The sequence below is a fragment of the Ischnura elegans genome, chromosome X (genome assembly GCF_921293095.1).
Source record: "Ischnura elegans chromosome X, ioIscEleg1.1, whole genome shotgun sequence".
Lineage (NCBI taxonomy): Eukaryota > Metazoa > Arthropoda > Insecta > Odonata > Coenagrionidae > Ischnura > Ischnura elegans.
In genome coordinates this window covers 47,317,807-47,338,258 of record NC_060259.1, presented here as the reverse complement: position 1 = coordinate 47,338,258, position 20,452 = coordinate 47,317,807, and the positions used below count along the sequence as shown (strand labels likewise).

General features: G+C 39.3%; 1 protein-coding gene across 2 annotated transcripts in view; it reads right to left on the bottom strand.

Moving 5' to 3' along the window:
- Positions 1-20,452, bottom strand: part of LOC124170771 (kinesin-II 95 kDa subunit-like) — a 48,861-nt gene that overhangs the window by 13,097 nt on the left and 15,312 nt on the right. For both annotated transcript variants that reach the window (XM_046549718.1, XM_046549719.1), the window contains exons 7-9: positions 14,505-14,655; positions 9,674-9,806; positions 971-1,161 (exon numbers count right to left, since the gene is read on the bottom strand). In XM_046549718.1, coding sequence (XP_046405674.1) covers positions 971-1,161; positions 9,674-9,806; positions 14,505-14,655 — 475 coding nt within the window. The remainder of the gene's footprint in view (positions 1-970; positions 1,162-9,673; positions 9,807-14,504; positions 14,656-20,452) is intronic.

The following is a 20,452-nucleotide window of genomic DNA, read 5'->3' as shown; positions in this document are numbered from 1 at the left end:
AAAATAATTCCATCAACTATGGCAACAAAGCTACCAGCACAATTAAGTTTGTAGCACAGAAGGGGTGGCACATTAGTTGAAAAGGCAAATTTGCAGGCTACAACAGCAGAGTTAAATACTGGGATAAACACAGGTGCCCATAAGATCAGGGAACGAATCAAGCACCTTTAAATTAAGAAATCAGATGTGGCCAATTGGATTAAATCTTGGTAGTCCTGTTGCTATGAACACAGGGAACTCTTGAAGGCTTTGAAAGTAGTATTGATGCCAATTTTTGCAGTCTACGAGACATTAAGTTCCCATTGGAAAGTAAAAATAACAGGATGATTGCAGAATAATTTATTAATCTTGAGCAGACATCCAGAATTGTGATGACTATAATTAAGTTGAACATGATCACACTTTCTTTTCCCCTCCTGACCCCCTCTGATGCCCAATAATTCAACCAGGAATCAGATCATGCAAGTGCGAACAAATCAATTTGACGGCATTTAAAATGAATTTTGTAGCTGATGTCTGATTGCAGTGAATTACCGTATTTCTCTGAATACAGTCTCCCCCTAATTCTGAGGCTTCAGCTTCGGAAAATACTTTTTTAAAAAATGACAAGAAATATAATCCGGCCTCTACTTTCACCACAGGCATTTTTGGAAAAAAGGGGCACTATATTCAGATAAATACGGTACCTGCAAATGATTCTTACAGCTCTACTTCATGAGATATTAAAAAAGTTGATAACCCAATATACAAAATGGATTCAAAATTAATGCTTTAGGAACCATTGGAATTCATCACTTGCAAATTTGAAGTTCAATTTACAAGCTATGATACCAAAAATTTTGTGAAAATATTTGGCCTCACAACTGCATATTCCACAATAATGACTTGTCTATCTTCTGGTCCCATGAATTTCACATTAGAGTTATTCTCTGAATGGAATACATGCAAAGTTAATGCGACAGAAACTTACCCTCAGCCGGGTTATCTCAGCCTGAAATTCCCTCAGCATGGCATCTTTAGGATCCTCATTGACTTGAGGCACATTTTTAATGTTTTTCGCCCTGTTTGCATATCTAAGGGTAGTAAGTGTTTCCTCATGATTGCTGCTGGCTGGGCCAATGTTGGCAATCATAACAGTAACGGAATTACCTCCAAGAGAATCTTAAAAAAATAAAAACAAGAAGTGAATTATTATAGCTGATAATTAGCTAAAGGCCCAATTCAACTTTAATACTTTCACTCATTTCAATAGTATACCAAATATATACCACTCTTTCTGCATTATTAAGTACAGTGGAACCTCGATCTATCGTTTTTCAGGGGGATGGATGGAAAAAACGATGAATGCGGGAAAATGATCGATGCGGGAATGTTTGGCCAGGTTGCCTATGCCCCAGGAAACGCTGGAGTTTTGCGAATTATGTTATTCATTGACGGATTCAAACAAGATTTTAGCTGATTACAGGAATATTATTACTTTATCGAAACACTTAGGTCATATTGATGATTCGACTTATATCTCTTTCAAATATCCTAAAGGCCTTGCTAAAAAATGTTTGCACTCCACTCGGAATTTTCACTGCTATTATGCATTTCTGTCTGATGTAAAACTTCTTATCCATCAAATGCCATTTCAAGTACACGTATTTACGAGAGAACTGTGCGTATTATTCCTAAACGACCGCTTTCACTGATGCAGTGATTGGTTGTGAGATGGATCAAAAAAGCCAAAAATAGTTTATTATTTGAAATGTTCCTTTCTAGCAATTAAATTTTTAATATCATTGAGGCAATGTGTAAAGCGTTAACAATGTTGCGTTAATCGTTAGTGGCATGCCCACCTGTTCCTCGGCTTCATCCCACTTCTTGTTTTCACCAGGGATCTCGCTCTACCCCCACCCCTGCCGTCATGTGCTAGCGGACATACCGAGGCGTTTCACGCGCTTCTAGCCCAGAATCTTTCCTTCATCTTCAATTATTTTCAGTCCATCTTTTAAAGTTCTCACTTGTTTCTTCGGAAGGGCCTTGGTCCGAAGACGAATAAAAATAAAACTAATAAAAATGAAACCGGACTATTGAGCTCACACGGAAATCACTCGCTGGTTTTAAGTCAATCCACCCTGGAAAGTACGGAACCACTCATACGAGGTGAAGTTCGGCAATAATGCTATCGCATACGGCATAAGCAGAACTTATTGCAGAGGGTGAAGCATGACCATATGACTGCGCAATGAAATTTTTTATCCTATAGAGAAGGCAACTTACCCACTCATTTCTAACAGTAAGTAGCGCAGCTCTAGATGAGCAGATGAATTCAGATTGCTAGTAGGGAGAAACAAAATATCCTGAGAAGACATCGCTTCGTTAGCAACTCAGACAAGTGAGACTTGTAGCATAACACGTAAATTGTAACCAGATGCCCTGTTTTAGAAAAAAAATCCCGCATCAACTGCCGAGAAGCTCAGCTGTGAGGATATACAGATTCATTAGAAACCACCATCGTATTATTCCAACTATTTCCTTGCTTAAAATGCTTAAATAGCATTAGAAATACGTCGTGTTTGGTATCATTCTTTTTTGAATTACGTGCACATTACTAATATTTAAATCTAATAAAAGTATAATGCCAATTGCGGAAATTCATTGTTAGACACCTTTTGGGCTAATAGGTGATTCATGCAGCAGTTGATCTCCAGAAACTGGGAACTATGAAGGAGATAGGCCGAAAAAATTCAGGGGGCAAGAATCGGAGAGGCGTGAAACACGTTTCTATTGTTCTCGTGTAACTTGATATTTTCTTTCGAAGTTAAGGTCTTCGTAATGCGATCACAGTGCGAGCTGGGACTGTTTTTTTTTTTTATTTCGGAGAATAGGTAAGCTTAAGAGGGGGGGGTGAGTGCTGAATGGAGGGGGATAGTGGATCTTGGGAAATGCGCTAATGTAACTATCCCACGGCACTCAGCTTCTCCCTATCGTATTTCAATCTCCTGGGGAAGATTCAAACTATGTGTCTGTCGTTATTAGCTAAAAATAACACGTTGAAAACACTTCGTCTCATTTTCGTCAAACGATGGATGCGGGAAAATTATACGACGGGACTGCGATCTTCAAACGATCAATGCAGGAAAACGATACTTCGGGGAACGATGGATGCGGGAAAAAATTACATTGTCTCTATGGAACTTTATTTGGGACCAGGAACGGAAAATGATCAATGTGGGAACGATAGATCGGGGTTCCACTGTATTACAAATTTTACCTGAGAGAACAATCATTATTAACAGTAAATTCAGATAAAAAAATTGGCACACATTATGAAATATTAGGGATGTGTGGGTTTTCTTCTTTTATCCATTACTCTACCTATGTATTTTTAAGGACAAGGAGATTACCTTGAGAAACTTCGGTGAGCCTAATATATTCTTTGGAAATTATTTAACTGGATTCTATAAGATGAAACCAAAAGCTATATCATGAGTGGTATAAGGGGTAAGCTCATAATAAACTCAGCTTTGGGTATTTTCTATGCGTAAAATTATCAAAAATTAAAGGAGTTGGTTTTTTAACCCTTTCTTCCCTGAAAGACAATTATGATAGTTTAAGGCTCAGAACCTAAATTTCGAAAATCTGATGCTGTACTTTTAGTTTATTTAATTTAAAAAATTCTGCATTCTTTTTCATATTTCGCAGTCATTATTGAAAATATTAAATCAATAAATTCATTGTGGTATGTTTATATTGACCTTACTATATCAGATGCATATGCTTTTACATTTTTTTGCTGCATACATTACCCATGCATGTTATTTTAATCAGTTTCTTGCAGCTTGCTTTTGTTTTACTTATAGTATATCAGCATAATATCTGCATTATATTTCTCGTGAAATAATATCAAGTTAATTTCTTTTCCTCTGTTACCAATTTTAATGCGAATCATTTTAATTGCAGGGCCGTGGATAACCTCAGCATATTATTTCAATGACGTAGCAGGCATAACACTCAAAATAGGGCTTTTTTTTGAAACAACAGAAATGTTTATGACATCACTATGCATGCTAAGCAGATTTTTTAGAGCAGATTATGAAGATATCTCATCGGATGATAGAAAAAGTCTTCCGAGGCAGGATCGTTCAACCACCTTTCGGTGTTTTCGTCTGCAGAAACAAATGCAATATGTTATTTCGCATAACTTCCGCGAAATGTACAGGAACAATAAACATACATCAATGGAAGCATTTGAGGTATTAAACTACCTCGATACAGTTTTATCAGTATGTTTGAATTTTCACTGGAAAAAACCAAAATAATAGAATGATCACATAAAAGCACTAACAAGGGGAGACCACGAAACTTGCTCCGCCTTTTTCAATGCCGTATTTTTTATGGCCTTCGGAATGGTGAACACATCCCCGCACTAGTAGTGGTTCCGTTGAATGGGCCTTAGTTTGGCTGTAATTAATTGATTTTCATGCGGTACTTTTCACAAGCCGAGTATAGTTCCATGATATCACACCACTCAACAGGCGGGTCGGGTGGGGTAGTGGTTAGCGTTTACGGCTACCACCCGGGGGACCAGAGTTCGAGGCTTCTTAAGGGCTGTATATTTTGTTGTCTTCATTGTGATCATACGGCGTCAACTTTTTCATTAGTTTTAATTGCGACAAGCAAAGACATGAGATTATTTTTTTATCATCATAACGGCGTTTAGGTATTTAAGCAGTGTCATTTTCAACGCGGATAAGTTAAGGCTCCACTTTCTACTCTGCTCAAAAGCGTACCGAAAGGTTAACGGGAGGCTAAAACAGTGGCTTTTTTTCAAAGAAATGACATTTGCTGGTGGGCATCTTGTTATTATATTGGATGGGCTACGGAAGATTTTGGGAAGCGGCGAGCACAAGACACATTTGGTGTAATTGTTGCTTTTAACCCTCTAGCGGGCGCGACTGTTATTTCTACACAACCGGGCGAATGGCGTACTTTGCCGATGTTATTTGCATATATGATAACACGCGATTTTTTAAAAAATTAATCTTCATTTGTATAAATTAGTAAAATCTTGTAAATTTATAGGTATGAAGGTACACAGGTGGTACACGGCCGGTCGCGCGGCGTAATTTATATGCCACGTGTGACGGGTTCCTCTTGCTGATCTATAAAAATTAGCTACAATACCTCGAACTTTGACAACTCGCAACATAGACAGTCAAAGTACATTGTAGGAATACACGACACCATTCTAGCCCAGAATGTACGTACGACGTTGAAATCCTTGGTTTTCGAAGATTGACGTACAGTGGAACCTCGTTAAAGCGAGTACGGGCTATAGCGACACCCCCGCTATAACGAGAGATAGCCGATGCACCGTCAATTGACCCTATAATAAGCGTGTTAAAAAATTCGTTTTAACGAGACCCTTTCGGTGTTGGCTCTCGCCATAGCGAGGGTTTCACCGCCGGAAGACTTTCATCAAGACTCCTTAACCTCTGTAATTGCTAGCGATCTGTTAGAAATGAAGTTAATGGAGTGCTCAGTCTCAAATTTATGTGGTAAACTGTCTTTCGATAAATATAATGATTGACGAAACAATGCTTTGCATGATTTTTATTCAGTGCGGCGCTTATAAATTGTTCGAATAGTTAGTCGTTGTTTGAGTAAGGAAATTTAGTGATGCAAAAAAACATCGCCTTTCGTCTGGATTTATGCTTACGTTTATCGGATAGATGTTTCTCTGTCGCCGCACCACTCCTGTTCCTGTATATCTGTTCGCAACAGGTATATTGGCTATTATTTGCTCCACCTCCGGTAAAGCGACAATTCGCTATAACGAGTGTTTATTAGTACACCGTGGGGTGTCGTTATATCGAGGTTGCACTGTATTTTATACGCCACCACGCCCGGTCCATAATCATCAACTTTTATTTCATCCTATTTGTTAATGGAAATTATAGTATTGTTCTTTTAGCACATAGGTACTGTGTAAGTAAACTCTCTTTGGAGTAAAGTGAATTACAAGTGTTCGGGAAATATGGCATTTTATAATCGTTTTGTGTTCTTATTAATTATGTCTGTACGCATGTTGTTGATCGCCGCGAGCCTTTAATGGCATGTGCTCTCACAAGAGTGGTTTTCATTTTTAATGTGGAAGTTGATTAGTACAAACAATGAAAAATTAACATTTTGGCGCACACCAACCCTTGCTAATGTAGTCGTCGTATCTCCGTGCTTGAAATGACACTGCTTAAATACCTAAACGCCATTATGATGATAAAAAAATAGTTTCATGTCTATGCTTGTCGCAATTAAAACTAATGAAAAAGTTGATGCCGTATAATCACAATGAAGACAGCAAAATATACAGCCCTTACGAAGCCTCGAACTCTGGTCCCCCGGGTGGTAGCCGTAAACGCTAACCACTACCCCACCCAACCCGCCTGTAGAGTAGTGCGATATCATGGAACTATACGCGGCTTGTGAAAAGTACCGCATGAAAATTAATTAATTACAGCCAAACTAAAGCCCATTCAACGGCACCACTACTAGTTTGGGGATGTGTTCACAATTCCGAAGGCCATAAAAAATACGGCATTGAAAAAGACGGAGCAAGTTTCGTGGTCTCCCCTTGTAAGTACATAAAAAAGCGGCTTCCTCGGTTGTGCATTGGGATAATGATTGGCAAAGCAGTGCTTTGCATGATTTTTATTCAGTACGGCACTTATATTGCATTGCTAGTTTGTTATTACAGCAAGGGAATTTAGTGATGCAAAAAAAACATCGCCTTTTGTCTGGATTTATGCTCAAGTTTATTGGATAAAAATTAGAGATGTGCGAATAGTATCCGCGAATACTCGAATACCTCGAATAATAGAAAGTATTCGATATTCGAGATCTCGAATAGTTATGCCAAAGGTACCGTCTCGAATACCTCGAATACTTTGAATTTCGCGTCATACACTGACGCTCGCACGTCGTTGGTAGTTGACTCGGAAAAATGAGAACTCTAGTCGTCTAGTGCATGCAGCGCCGTTTTAGGCAAGCTGACGAAATACATCAAATTCGCGGGTTCGAGCGGTGAAAAGAGTTCGACGTGGGGAACCGAAATTGATCGGATGAAAAAAATCCGAAAATCCCAGGTGTCCCCTATCAGGAGAACCTCAGTTCCGTGGGATAGCAACATTGGCGCATTTCCCACGATGCGCTATCCCCATCCATTCAGCGTTCGCCCCACCCCCTCCGACGATTTCCTCTTCCCCGAAAACAAAAAAAAGGTCCCGGCTCGTGCAGGGATCGTATTACGAAGACCTCAGCTTTGAAAAAAATATCAAGTTACCGGAAAATAATAGAATCGTGTTTCACAATTCCCTCTTTCTCCCCACTGACCATTTTCCCGCATCCATCTTTTGATAAAATGAGAGGAGGTGTTTGCCGTGTGTCCTTTGTGGCTAATAATGACAGGCACTTATTTTGAATCTTCCCCAGGAGATGAAACTACCATAGGGAGGAACTCAGTGTCGTGGGATAGTGACATTGGCGCATTTCCCACGATCTGCTATCCCCCTCCATTCAGCATTCGCCTCACCCACTCTTGACGATTTCCTCTTCTCCGAAATCAAACAAAAGATCCCAGCTCGTGCAGGGATTGTATTACAAAGACCTTATCTTCAAAAAATATCAAGTTACGCGAGAAAAATAAAAACGTGTCTCGCGCCCACCCCCTTTTCTCACCCACTGACCTTTTTCTACCTACCTGCTTCGAATTCCCCCCTTTCTGGAGGTCAACTGCTGCATGAGTCATCTACTAGCCCGAAAGGTGTCTAACAATGACTTTAGGCAATTGTTATTACACCTTTATTGCAATGAAATATTAGTAATGTGCGCGTAATTTAAAAAAGAATAAGACCAAACACGACATATTTCTGACTTTATTTAAGCATTTTGCGCAGGAAAATAAATACCGGGAAGAAGAAGAAATACGACGGAGGCGTAATGCTCAAATAGGGTGGGTTTTTTTATTGCCTAAATCGAAATATTAATACTCCTGAAGTACGTATTTAACGCTTTTAGAGTTTTATAATACGATATCTATTTTTCGCGATTGAATTAAAAGTGAAAATTATCAAGCGCGCGAAAACGCGACGGGTAAGTATGAATGCCGGGAAAAACTCCGCGTGACGTCGTTCTGGTTCCCGCTGCCGCAAGTGAGGTGACCTTGGGGCGAGGCTCTGAGCGCTATTACGACGCAGGATGCTAGCAGGTAGCCGAGTACCATGCTAGCTGGTAGCGCTTGGCTTAAATAAGGATTATTAATACCTTATCAAACAGACTGTGTGATTATTAAGACATGTTTCCCTGAGCTCTGTGCCTCATGCATGCATTGGTAACCTCAGACGATGTAAACCTCCGATCCTCTCGTGTAGAAACTAGGTCCCTGTGATGTCACGTGGAATGGCATCGCATAGGCGCCAATCTGGCCTTTTTCAAATGAGGTAAAATTGAACATTGCCATTAGTCTAAACCGGTATTTCTAGAACAAAATAATTTGTATATTATGAATACACTAATGGTGGGTAACGAATCACAATCAATACCTTTCGTTTTCTTTAATGAAGGAAACTACCCTATTGTTTACATAAAATTAAAATATTCCATTAATCAGCTAAATTCCTGTTTGAATCCTTTAAAGGCAATCACAATTACTCGCCAAAATCTTGGGTTTCCTGCTGCATAGGCGACCTAGTCAAACATTTTCACATTCATCGTTTAGTATTCGAGGTATTCGAAATTCGAGGTATTCGAATATTCGAGCTATGATTTAATATTCGAATTCGATATTCGAATTCGAGAAATCTACTATTCGACCCATCCCTAATAAAAATGTCTCCATTGCCACACCAATCCTGTTCCTATACAAGCGTAGACAATAGGTTTATTGGCTATTATTTGCTCCACCTCCAGTAAAATGACATTTTGCTATAGTGAGTGTTTATTAGAGCACCATGGGGTCTCGTTTTATCAAGGTCGCACAGTATATTTTTCTTTCTTTCAGAAATCCTAACAATTGTTACATATTCTCTCCGCACTTGAATAAAGAATGTAGAGTAGGGTCCAAAATTATCGTATCAGTAAGTATGAATGATGCTGCAGTCCACTTCGATTACTCCGAATATGCTGCCGGGTCGGAAGACAATAGGCCACCATAGCTGACAAAAAGGTATTAGGCGCCCATGTCGACGACTATAGTAGTTGACTACTATGTAAACGACAAGCTGAAACTCCCAGGCCACTGCATTAGAACAACATATCACCTTTAAAAATGATGTTATTTCCTGAGTTTCATGATAGAGTTTCCTGTCAGCAGATTTCCGATCTTACTGGCCTCAACAGCTCCATAACAGAAACTACTTGCCTGGACTCGGCATTCATAATGCCACTTGAAAAACTCAAGTAGCATTATGAATCGAGTACCACCTACTCGACTTGAATTTTTAAGAAGGTACTCGCACATCCCCACTATTATTTTTGTTTTGCTTTCATCTAAAGAACACTCAAATTTATAAAATCCAGAAAAAGGCATTTATCTTTACAAACAATAACCAGCAAGACAAGATGTCTATCACAAGCCCACAGTTATTTACAGAATATAAAACCTAAAAACTAGGATTTTATGACAGTATACCTTGTAAGAGTCGAGTGAGTTTCGAATCTCTGTATGGCACATGCTGGCTCTTTCCATGTGAGAGGGCAGATATGACATTCCCCAAAGCAGAGAGCGAAAGGTTAATTTTTGCTGCTTCTTTAAGTCTGTCTCCCTGAAATTAAAAAAATCATTTATTGAATAAAAGATTACACAAAAAGTAGCACCATTCCATTCACATAGAGAAGATAAACCCTTTCACGGCAGAATTTATTTTATTTATTTATTTATTTATTTATTTATCCATTAAAAACTGCTGAATTACTGCCCAAGCATTCAGATAAACACTTAGTTTTAAAATCCTGTAGATTTGTTCTTGCTTTAGGGGGTGTGCCATTCTGGCCACCGCTCTGCATTCTGCAGGAAAAAAATCGCTTGTACCTTCATAATTCTCATTTCTATTGTGTAATATGACATTTTTTTGCATTTAACCATAGTACTTCTTTTATTTGTCAATTTGAAGTAAGTTCAAATCATTATACATTCTTTTTTCGGTTTCAACATTTTTTTTAGCTGACCAAGGAACTTAACAGTATAAAACTCAGTTTTGAAAGCACACACTACCAATGAATTTATTACCAAAATTAGCCCCTTATTGCTGGTAATGTCTTTGAATACTATAAATTGGGTTTTCAATTGCCAAGTATGATACTCAGAATTTCATTGAAGGCAAAGAGCTACGTCGCACTGAACACATTTTGAGCGTGCATGGGAATAGCGTTCTTCGTAAGCACATCAGCATCTATCACACGGGACAAATTGGTGATCCCTGCCATAACACCATATGTCATCAGACACTCTATGATTGGTTGCACTTGATAGCGAATGTATAACACGACCACCAGGTTTGGGATAAGTACATCTTCGTAACAAAAACACTTGTGCAATCTCTTGCCATAAGGCTTACCGCTGTATATTTGAGCCAGAATTTTCCATATAGATGCAGGCATTTACAAAAACAGCATCAAGGAGATAGCTTCATGTAGAACATCACCATTTTTTTCCTCTGATAACATTCCGGTACCTGTTGATATTTTGATCCATGATATCAGTTACACCCATGTACACATACAGTAAACTCTTGATTTTACGAAGCAGGATTTTACGAAGTTTTCGATTATACGAAGTGATATTGCGGTCCCGGTGAAAAGCCTATGCTAAATACATGGCGCTATTCGATTATACGAAGTTTCGATTATACGAAATTTTTTGAATTTACGAACCTCGGCTCGGTCCCTAGGAACAAATGGCATTCGTTTATACGAACTACGGCGAAAAATTTGTCAACAAAACTAGTTATGCCGGCGTAAGTAGCTAAAAAATCAGCGCTTCCAACTGTGGTCCATCAAAAGTGCGAAATCGTAAATGATAATGCAACTTTGGAGAGAAATGGGTCGCCAAAAACCTCACTGTGGGAATTTAGGGGGAGTAGGAGTACAGTTAAAATATCGCGGCTGACATTATACCACTATTTACGTGCCTGCTCGTAAACATAGCATCGACAATAATTCGTAGTTTAACATGCCAGGAAGGTCGCGCGGAGTATTTCGTACACCCCTAATTAACCCTTTGCACTGCTGTGAACGTACAACGAAGACTACTTGACTACTTTTCGCCGAAGCACTTCGAAGGGTCCCTAATCCGGGACCCTTTCCTCGACGAGCTCACCCTCGCTGGCCCCTGAAACTGGGCTATTTTTTAATGCATTACCTGACGCAACCCTGGGTTTCAAAGGGCAAAGGTGCCATGGGGGGGAAAAGAGTAAAGTGCGTGTTACTGTGGGGCTGTGCGTCAACCAAACGGGCACGGACAAAATAAGCCCGATGTCATTGGGAAATTTGAAAGGCCACGGTGCTTAAAACATGTAAAATTGGAAGCCCTCCCCGTTTTTTACCATGCAAATAAAAACAGCTGGATGACCCGAGAAATTTTCCAGCAAACGGTTATACGTCTACAGAGAAAAATTGCTGGAGAGAACAGCAAAATTGTTTTAATAATGGATAATGCCACCGTTCATAAATACGTGGAAGATCTAAAATTGGCTAATGTTCGAGTCCTCTTTTTACCCCCGAACTTGACTAGCAAGTCCCAGCCCTTGGACCAAGGCATTATCCAAGATTTTAAAGTCCTGTACCGGAAGAAGCTTGAGCGGTATTACTTGCGATGGATCGGTATGTATACATTCATCTATTTTGCTCATGTGCGTTTGGATATCGATTTAGATATTTTTATTCATGATTATCATTCTTTCAAATCTATTTGCTACTTTTATAAATGGGAACAGAAAATAATAACATCCCGAAATGGACGTTGATTAATGCAATCCGCGCCATAATATCTTTTCGTGTATATATTGGCCTTTGTGAATGAACAACTTAAATATCTTAAGTATTGGGCTCTATTTACCGCCAATTTATATTTCAGGCTTCTCGTAATGAAGACGCACTTCCAAGTCTAACCATGAACTTTCTTCTCACGCGCTTCCCCGTTCTCCCATGCTGGGGTTCTGTCTTTCAAAAGCCTTTGTCCCTTCCCTCCTGCCGCCTTTGACTGATCTTGCTGACACCCACCTTACACCTTACGCATCCCAAACCCCTCCTTCCCCAGCATTTCCCATTCACTCTCTCCCTAAGGTGACTGAGCTTGTGTGCGTCGCAAAAAAATACATACGGCCCCCAAAAGTAGACTGAGGCAGAGCTGAAGGCCATTTCCCCACCCTTCTTTGTCCTGCCCCCTTCACCAGTCCTTGTGATGACCACACTTCTTCCCTCAGGCAATCCCCATCCCACTCTTATTCACCCCACCCACTGGGAACGTTCCCCGATTGTGGAGAAGGGCATGGTTCATCTTTACCTGCAACGGGGGGAAGTTATCAACCGGAGAGAGGCGGAAGAAGTATCTTCCACTATCGGGAAAATGGTGCCGCGCTTATAATTGTCTCCCTTCTTCTCAGCTGACTTTTCAATTGAAATTAATTTCTTTGGTCTTTCCACACTATATTTATTTACGATTATGGCGCGACTATTTTTTAGTGCTAAAACTAAGAAAATCTTTTCTCTATGTCAATGATCCTTTGCCTAACTTTCAATACGGCGGAGAAAGGAACACGAAAACTAAATGAGGTGACGGTACAGGTTTTTGCGTGTCATTTTTTGGGAATTCACGCTAGCGAACCAATACTTAACCACGTTGAGAAATGATAAAACGTCTCTTGTAGGAAAACAATCAATGTGGATAGTAACGTTTCTATTTATATTTCTCCGATACTATAAGATGTTTCTCCTGTCGTTTTCCGGTTGGAACCTTGCTCCTGTCGGCATAAAAGGAGAGAAACATACTATATGAACAGGTCACCTCACACCCGGTATGAAGAATACAGTCCTGATGAAGAATTAAGTCTTTTATGGCAACGTCTGCGAAGATGATGGAACACAGTAGTCGGACGGAGAACTCAAACAGAATTTACCTCAAATATTCGCCAGAAGATAATCACATCCTACGTTGTTTATGATCGTAATTGAATCTCAGTGAAAATAGAGCACATTCTGCTGAAAATACGAAGTAACTCGAAATATTAACTTACGAAGGTTATTTTGGAAACGGGCTAAGACCCTTGTTTTTCTTTTTTTCTCGTCACTGAGCGATAGAGGGCGACATAAATGGCGGTTAGGCCGGCTGCCGCTAAAATTCCGTGGGTGTCAGAAACAAATATCTATCTTTTGCATACTTAATAGTAGCTATTGGCTCCTAACCACAAATTTATTACTGTAAATTCTTATAATAAACATTGCAATTCATTACTTGATTACATTTTCTAAACTGGTCGGGAATTTCTTTAGCGATCGTTGATGTTGAAGTATGAACAAGAAATGGAAATTTTATGGTGGTATAATTATTTAACGATTTTTCACATCATAAATCGATAGCAAAAAGCCTTTTCTATGAATTATACCGAGAATAACCACCGAAAACATTTAAATAAGACCACTAAAGACAAAAAACGGCGGAAGAAACAAAAGCGAACATTTTTTTCGTGACTTATGAAAAAGGTTTGAATTTACGAAACTCGATTTTACGAAGTGCCAATTTTCCGGTCCCACTGACTTCGTAAAATCAAGAGTTTACTGTATATGTATTGTAATTGGAGAACACTGCTGGCTGCCTGCCTTGCACCATTTTTGAGGTAACATGAGCGAATCTCATAACCTTTGTGAGCGGGTGTACACCATGGCAAGATGACTTGACAGTCACCACCAAATAGTCATTCCATCTAACAACAACATCATCCTTGTTGTTCTGACGTGCGAAAGCATGAAAGCAGCGGAGCTGCTTGGCTAGCTGTTTTTTTATCAATGGGATACCGTTCGGTAATCTTCTTCTCCTAACTGTTCAAATACCCTCATATCCTTGAGATTTGAATTAACTTATAAGAGGAAAGATAATAAACAAACTGTCAAAATAAATGGAAAAGGGAAGATTTATTGCTTGCTCTATTAAATTGTTTAACATGGTAAGCAAATAGCAAGACAATTTACCTACGAATTTATGGTGGTTATTATTGTCATCAACACTACTACACTAATATATCAGGTCTGCGTCTGGCATTATTGTGATCAATGCTGCAAAATGATACTTGGCAGAATATGAATGCAGGAATAAATAATTCTTCTCACATTAATGGGCCCTTGTTTGGGGCCCAAAAGTACAAACAGAAGAGAAATTTAAATATGACATGTGACGTAGTCTCAAAATGAAAATCACATTATAAAATATTTTAATGCATAGATATGACAAGACATTGAATCTTTCTCACCGTAGTTCCAGATTTTGACTGTCTCTCACTCCCAGCTAAGTCCACCAGATTCAGCCGGCCAACCTTAATCCTCCCACAGGAGTCACTACATTCCACAGTGATCATGAATATTGCATGCGATCTGGAGCTGTGATCATTCATCCTAGTGGCTCTGTAATGAAAAGGATTGAGGTAAGAAAACAAATAATACTTCAGAGATAAACATTTTGCAATGCCAGTCTTGAATTGACACACTGTCCACAGAAGTCTAATTGTAAGTATTAACCCTTTCCTGCCTGCACCTAAGAGAGGAAAATGTTTTCCATGCTACGAGTGGCATAAGAATATTTTAAAACTATATACTGAGCTCTTTTTTTGGAGAGGAGTTGCCCTGGTATTCTCGTCCCTCCGATTTGGGACCCAACTCAAGCAGGTGCCCACCCATTACCCCGGCCAATGGACTTGACCCCATCTTAACATGAATCTATGGTCAACTTAGAGCAATACCAATGTTTTTTTAAACCAAATACAGATGACTCTTGTTATCATGAAGTTCACGGGACCGAAAAACCGGAGGTTTGTAATAACAAAGTTCGTATGAATTTTTCTTAAAGGAATTATCAAAAAAAACACTGTCAAAATGTCTAGTCTCTTCAACCTCCAGTACTTATAATCCCACTGTGAAATAGCTTCAGAGTCAAGCGTATAGTTTATGCGATTAAATTGCACACAAGCATATAAAAACAAGCACATTACTTTCATTTCCTCAATATAATGTGGCATGACACAATTGAGGGTTGATATCTTCCTATATGAAGCCCTTGATTAACAAAGAAGATGCATTCCGAGACCTTGCTCAGAAATTTATAAACCTCAACCAAGACATCGTGGAGAGCAGTTATCCTGCAGAATGTAACACTGCATCACAATCGTGCATTAACACATTCCATGCTCCCTGTTTTTTAGAGAAAATGATTGGTGACTGACATTTTGGCAAAAATTTGTAATTGAAAAGTAACCCTTCATTGTTTAAATATTTAAAATTAAAATATTCTAAGTATCCTGAAAATCTTGTGATACCTTCCTGCAAAAAACGATATTCCATCACTCTTCGTCAGTACTGCAGCGCAATCCCATTAAGACCTAATTATTTTTTGGAAAACTCGTTAAAAAACTTAAAAAGGGAAATAGTTATGCAGCAAGAATTTATTTTTTAATCTGGAAATGATGCATTTGGATACAATTTTAAACGTTTTACTAAAGTAAATATTAGGGATGAGTCGATTCCACTTTTTTTCGATTCCGATTCCAATTCCGATTCCTTCAAATCGATTCCCGATTCTCGATTTCCGATTCCATCGATTCTTATTCCTTCTAACAGGTGGGATTTTAATTTATCTGTAGCATTGCTATCATTAAAATTTAAGAATTGAATGGAATAAAATAACTAGGGATGGACGGATCCAGGATTTTTGGAGCCAGATCTTTCGAATCGGATATTTTTGAATCCAAAGGCATTTTCAAATTCCTGTCATTAAACAAAGTCATTATTCAAGTTAATTCTGGATACATACAATCAATGGAATGATTTTTAGATTTTCATACACATTTTAATATTTTTATAAATTAAAAATAATTTTATGGGCTTTCAAGTTGTTTTTTAAAAACATCTTTACATACTCAGGGCCTACTCTGTTACGCTTGGGTTTGGAAATGAATATAGGAAAAATCTTAGGAGGAACCACTGACCAGTGGCGTAGCAAGAGGACCCCCTAAAATATAAAAACACAATTGCTTTCCTTCATAAAAGGAAACAAAATATTTTAAAATCATGTATTTACAAAAATGAAAAATGAAAGAAAAATGTATCTTTGCAAAATGATTTTTTTTTCTTTTATGAAGGGTGTTAAAATTAGTTTGAAACCCTCTCCTTTGTACCCTGTTGTTTAAAAATTTTCCCCCCTGGTTTTGGACCCCCCCTTAACAAAATTCCCGGCTACCCCTGCCATCGACTGAATTCAAATTTTTCCTCACGCACGTTTCCCCCGAATTTTACTTTCTCATCGCATACGGACTTAAGTGTTTCACCCGAAAATGCTTCAGTATGGTGAGGTGGATTTCGCACATCTTCGCGATAATTTACGCCACAGTGCACACACACGCTTCGGTTCGGAGTCAGATTTTGCTTCAGTGACGTCGTTGCCTTCAAAGCGAAGCCGGGCGCACTATATGATATATGTAGTTGGCGTTTCCAATCCGTCTCTAATTGTTTGAGGGGTTAATGTTGCGCATGTTTCTTTGAAAATTGTGCTGTTTGTACAATGTTGCATATCAGTAAAGTCTAATTGTAGAATTGTAGAAAGAAAACTGAGCGGCATTCAATTAGAGCTGAAAAATAAACAGAAATATCGTCAGGAATGCGTCTCATTTGGTCTGATTCTTTTTTAAATCTCGTGCATGTCATCTTATTGTCGAAGCTATCAAGATATCTTCGGGCCCAGAAGTCACTCTCCTAGCATTTTTCGTCTAGAAACGGAGAATTGAAGCAGGTAGGCCAAAAAAGGTCAGTTGGTGCGACGAGGTAGGGATGAAACACGCTTCAATTGTTTTCGTGTGATTTGATATTTTCCTTAGAAGACAATGATTTATGATCCGTTTGATTTCGGACACGAAATAACAACAATAGAGGCACGGGCTGATGGACGGCCAAAGGTGGTTTTCAGAAATCCGCGACGTAGTTACTTTTGACGTGGTTATTACGTTATTATCCTACGGCGCTGAGATTCCCCCGATGATTGTTCAATCTCTTGGGAAGAGTCACACTATGTGCCAGTCGTATTTTGCCTTTTTAATTTTCTGGCTGAAAATCCTGGCCACGGCTGAAATTCTACTCGTAACCTCTGCGAGAGCTTTCAAACAAAACGGTTCATGAGTAGGACAAGAATCGCATGCGACGGCGCATTCGAAGAGGGAATCGGAACTCTATCCACCCTGATTGCATTCACTGAAGCTATTATTTAAAATTTCGGATCCAGATCCGATGTCTTCCGCGACTTTGGATCCGATGTATCCGATGAAGGGCAATATCCGCAGATATTTGGGTCCGAGGTATCCTATCCGACCATCCCTAAAAATAACAATAGCCGCGGTGGCTAAACAATAATGTAGCGTTCATTGCGTCCATACATACCAGAGCAGCCTGGCGGGTGCGCGGTGGCGGCCGAAGGCAACCTGTCGAGTCCGCCCGGAGGCCGCGGCGGCTTATGCGAAGCAAGTATCAACTTTCTCAAGGGTTGCATTGATGAAACTGGGCTATACAAACGCGAATGTGTCTAAATTTTTTATTATTGACGCAGACGCGTGTTAGTCTAAAAAAAGTTACATATATAAAAAACCCGGTCTCAGCGCGTATTTATAAGAAACTTTTTTCACAGGAGAACTCGCTCTCTGCACGTTTTTATTATCATCAGACTTCCAATACCATTCAAAATTTAAAAAAATACATTTCGATCTATTATACTTTAAAATTGGTGGTCCAGATGAATTCTCCGAATGTGATTCATAATGCCACTCTTGCCGACATTTTCATGTTTCCGAGGCCTCTTAGGCATGTTCGTCGCAGCACCCGCGTGCCGGGCGTATCCTCCGCGCGGGAAGGCTGACATCGCGGCCGCTTAGGTGTGTGGCAGCCTTTATGCCCCAAACTTATAGTCTATGCTCAAAACATTTATCTTCCTGGAATCGATGGAATCGGAATCGACTTTAGGCGATCGATTCTCGATTCCGATTCCGTTCCCGAGAATCGGTGGAATCGAGAATCGACATTTGGAATCGACTCATCCCTAGTAAATATTACTACAATGGATGGACTGATCCAGGAATTTTTTCGCATCTGGATATGGATCAGATATTTGATTTCAAGAGTCAGATCTTCATATATTTTCGGATACAAATGCATTTTTACTGCCCATTATAAAACAAAGTAATTATTCAAGTTTTTTCTGGGTACATGTGATCAAAGGAATGCTATTTAGATTTTCATACACATTTTAATATTTCAACTGATTAAAAATAATTTTTATAAGCTTTCGAGATATTTGAAATAATTGAAATTTTCCTCTTGCATGTTACCCCTGAATTATGCCTCTTTCTCATCGCACGCTGACCCGCAAATGCTTCAATTGTGGTGAGGTGGATTTTGCACTTCCTCGCTATAGTTTCACGCCACAGTGCACGCACATGGCATACATTGAGCTATCCTTATCTCGATAAAAATGTTTCCAAATGATGAAATTATCTATTAATTTATCATTTAATTAAATTACAACTGCATTATCTGCGAGATAATTGACGAGAGGCGCGAAAAGGAGAGGTGAAGGGGAAGGAGTGCAATCCCTCCCTCTTCCAATCAACAAGACCATTAATGCGGGAGTCGGGGAGCGGGAGCAATTTTGTAACGTTGTTGCCTTCAAAGCGAAGCCAGGCGACAGTCTGTCTCCACTTGTTTGAGGGGACCAATGCTACGCTTGCTTCTTTGAAAATTTTGCTGTTTGGACAATGTTGAATATAAGTATAGTCTAGTTGTAACTAGAAAACTTAGTGGCAATCAATTAGAACTTAAAAACTAAAATATTGTCAGAAATGCATTGCGTTTGGTCTCATTCTTTTTTAAATCTCGTGCATGACATCCAATTGCCGAGGCTATTGAGATATCTTCCGGCCCAGAAAGTCACTCACCTAGCATTTGTCCTTCAGAAATAGAGAATTGAAGCCGGTATGCCAAAAGACGTCAGTTGCCGAGATGGGGTAGGAATGAAACTCGCATATATTATTCTTGCATAACTCAATATTTCCCTTCAAAAACAATGATTTATGGCCTGTTTGATCTTGGAAGCAAAAAAAAACATCAGAGGTGTGGGCTGATGGAGTGCGAGGGTGGTTTTGGGAAATATATGCTGTGGTCATTATCTTACGGCGTTGAGATTTCCCTGATTGCTGTTCAATCTCTTGGGAAGATTCACGCTGTGCATGTGGTTTTCTGAAATCTGTGATATAGTTACTGTATTTATCTGAATAAAGTCCCCCCCTTTTTTTCCAAAAATGCCCGTGGGGAAAGTAAAGGGGGGACTATATTCAAACACATTTTTTATATTTTTCCAGACACTGAAGTCAAAAAATTATGGGGGGGGGGGACTTGATCTTGGAGAAATACGGTACTTATGACATGGTTATTATACGACGATGCTGAGATACCCCCGATGTTGGTTCAATCTCTAGGGAAGAGTCACACTATGTGACAGGCGTATTTTGCCTTTTTTACTTTCCTGAAATTCTGCTACACAACCCCTGCAAGATCTTTTAAACAAAATGATTCATGAGTAGGACAAGCAACACAGAGTGACGGCGCATTTGAAGAGAGAATCGGAACTCTTTCCACTCTTATGGAATTGCATTCACTGAAGCTATAATTTAAAATTTCGGTACCCAATGAAGGGCAATATCCACCGATGTTTGGATCCAAGTATCCAATCTGACCATCCCTACTTATATCAAAATGACAAATAATTAAGTCACATGCAAATTTTAAGAAAGTATTACTTGAACTGATTTTCATATGCAAGGCAATCAGATCTTATGATATAAAATTGTTACAATTGTGGTTCTGCAATGTTAGGCAACGCGGGTGGACCCATAAGGGGGACGCGCAGCCCCTGTGCCCCGATATGTATCCGCCACTGCATAGTTTGAATCTTCCCCGGGAGATGGAACTACAATCGTGAGAAGCTCAGTGGCGTGGCATAGTCACATTAGCGCATTTCCAAAGATCCATTATCCCCCCATTCAGCACTTGCCTCCCACCCTCTGACGCTTTCCTCTTCTCCAAAGTGAAACAAAAAGTCCCAGCTTCCACAGGAATTGTATTACGAAGACCTTAGTTTCAAAAGAAAATAACAAGTTACACGAGAACA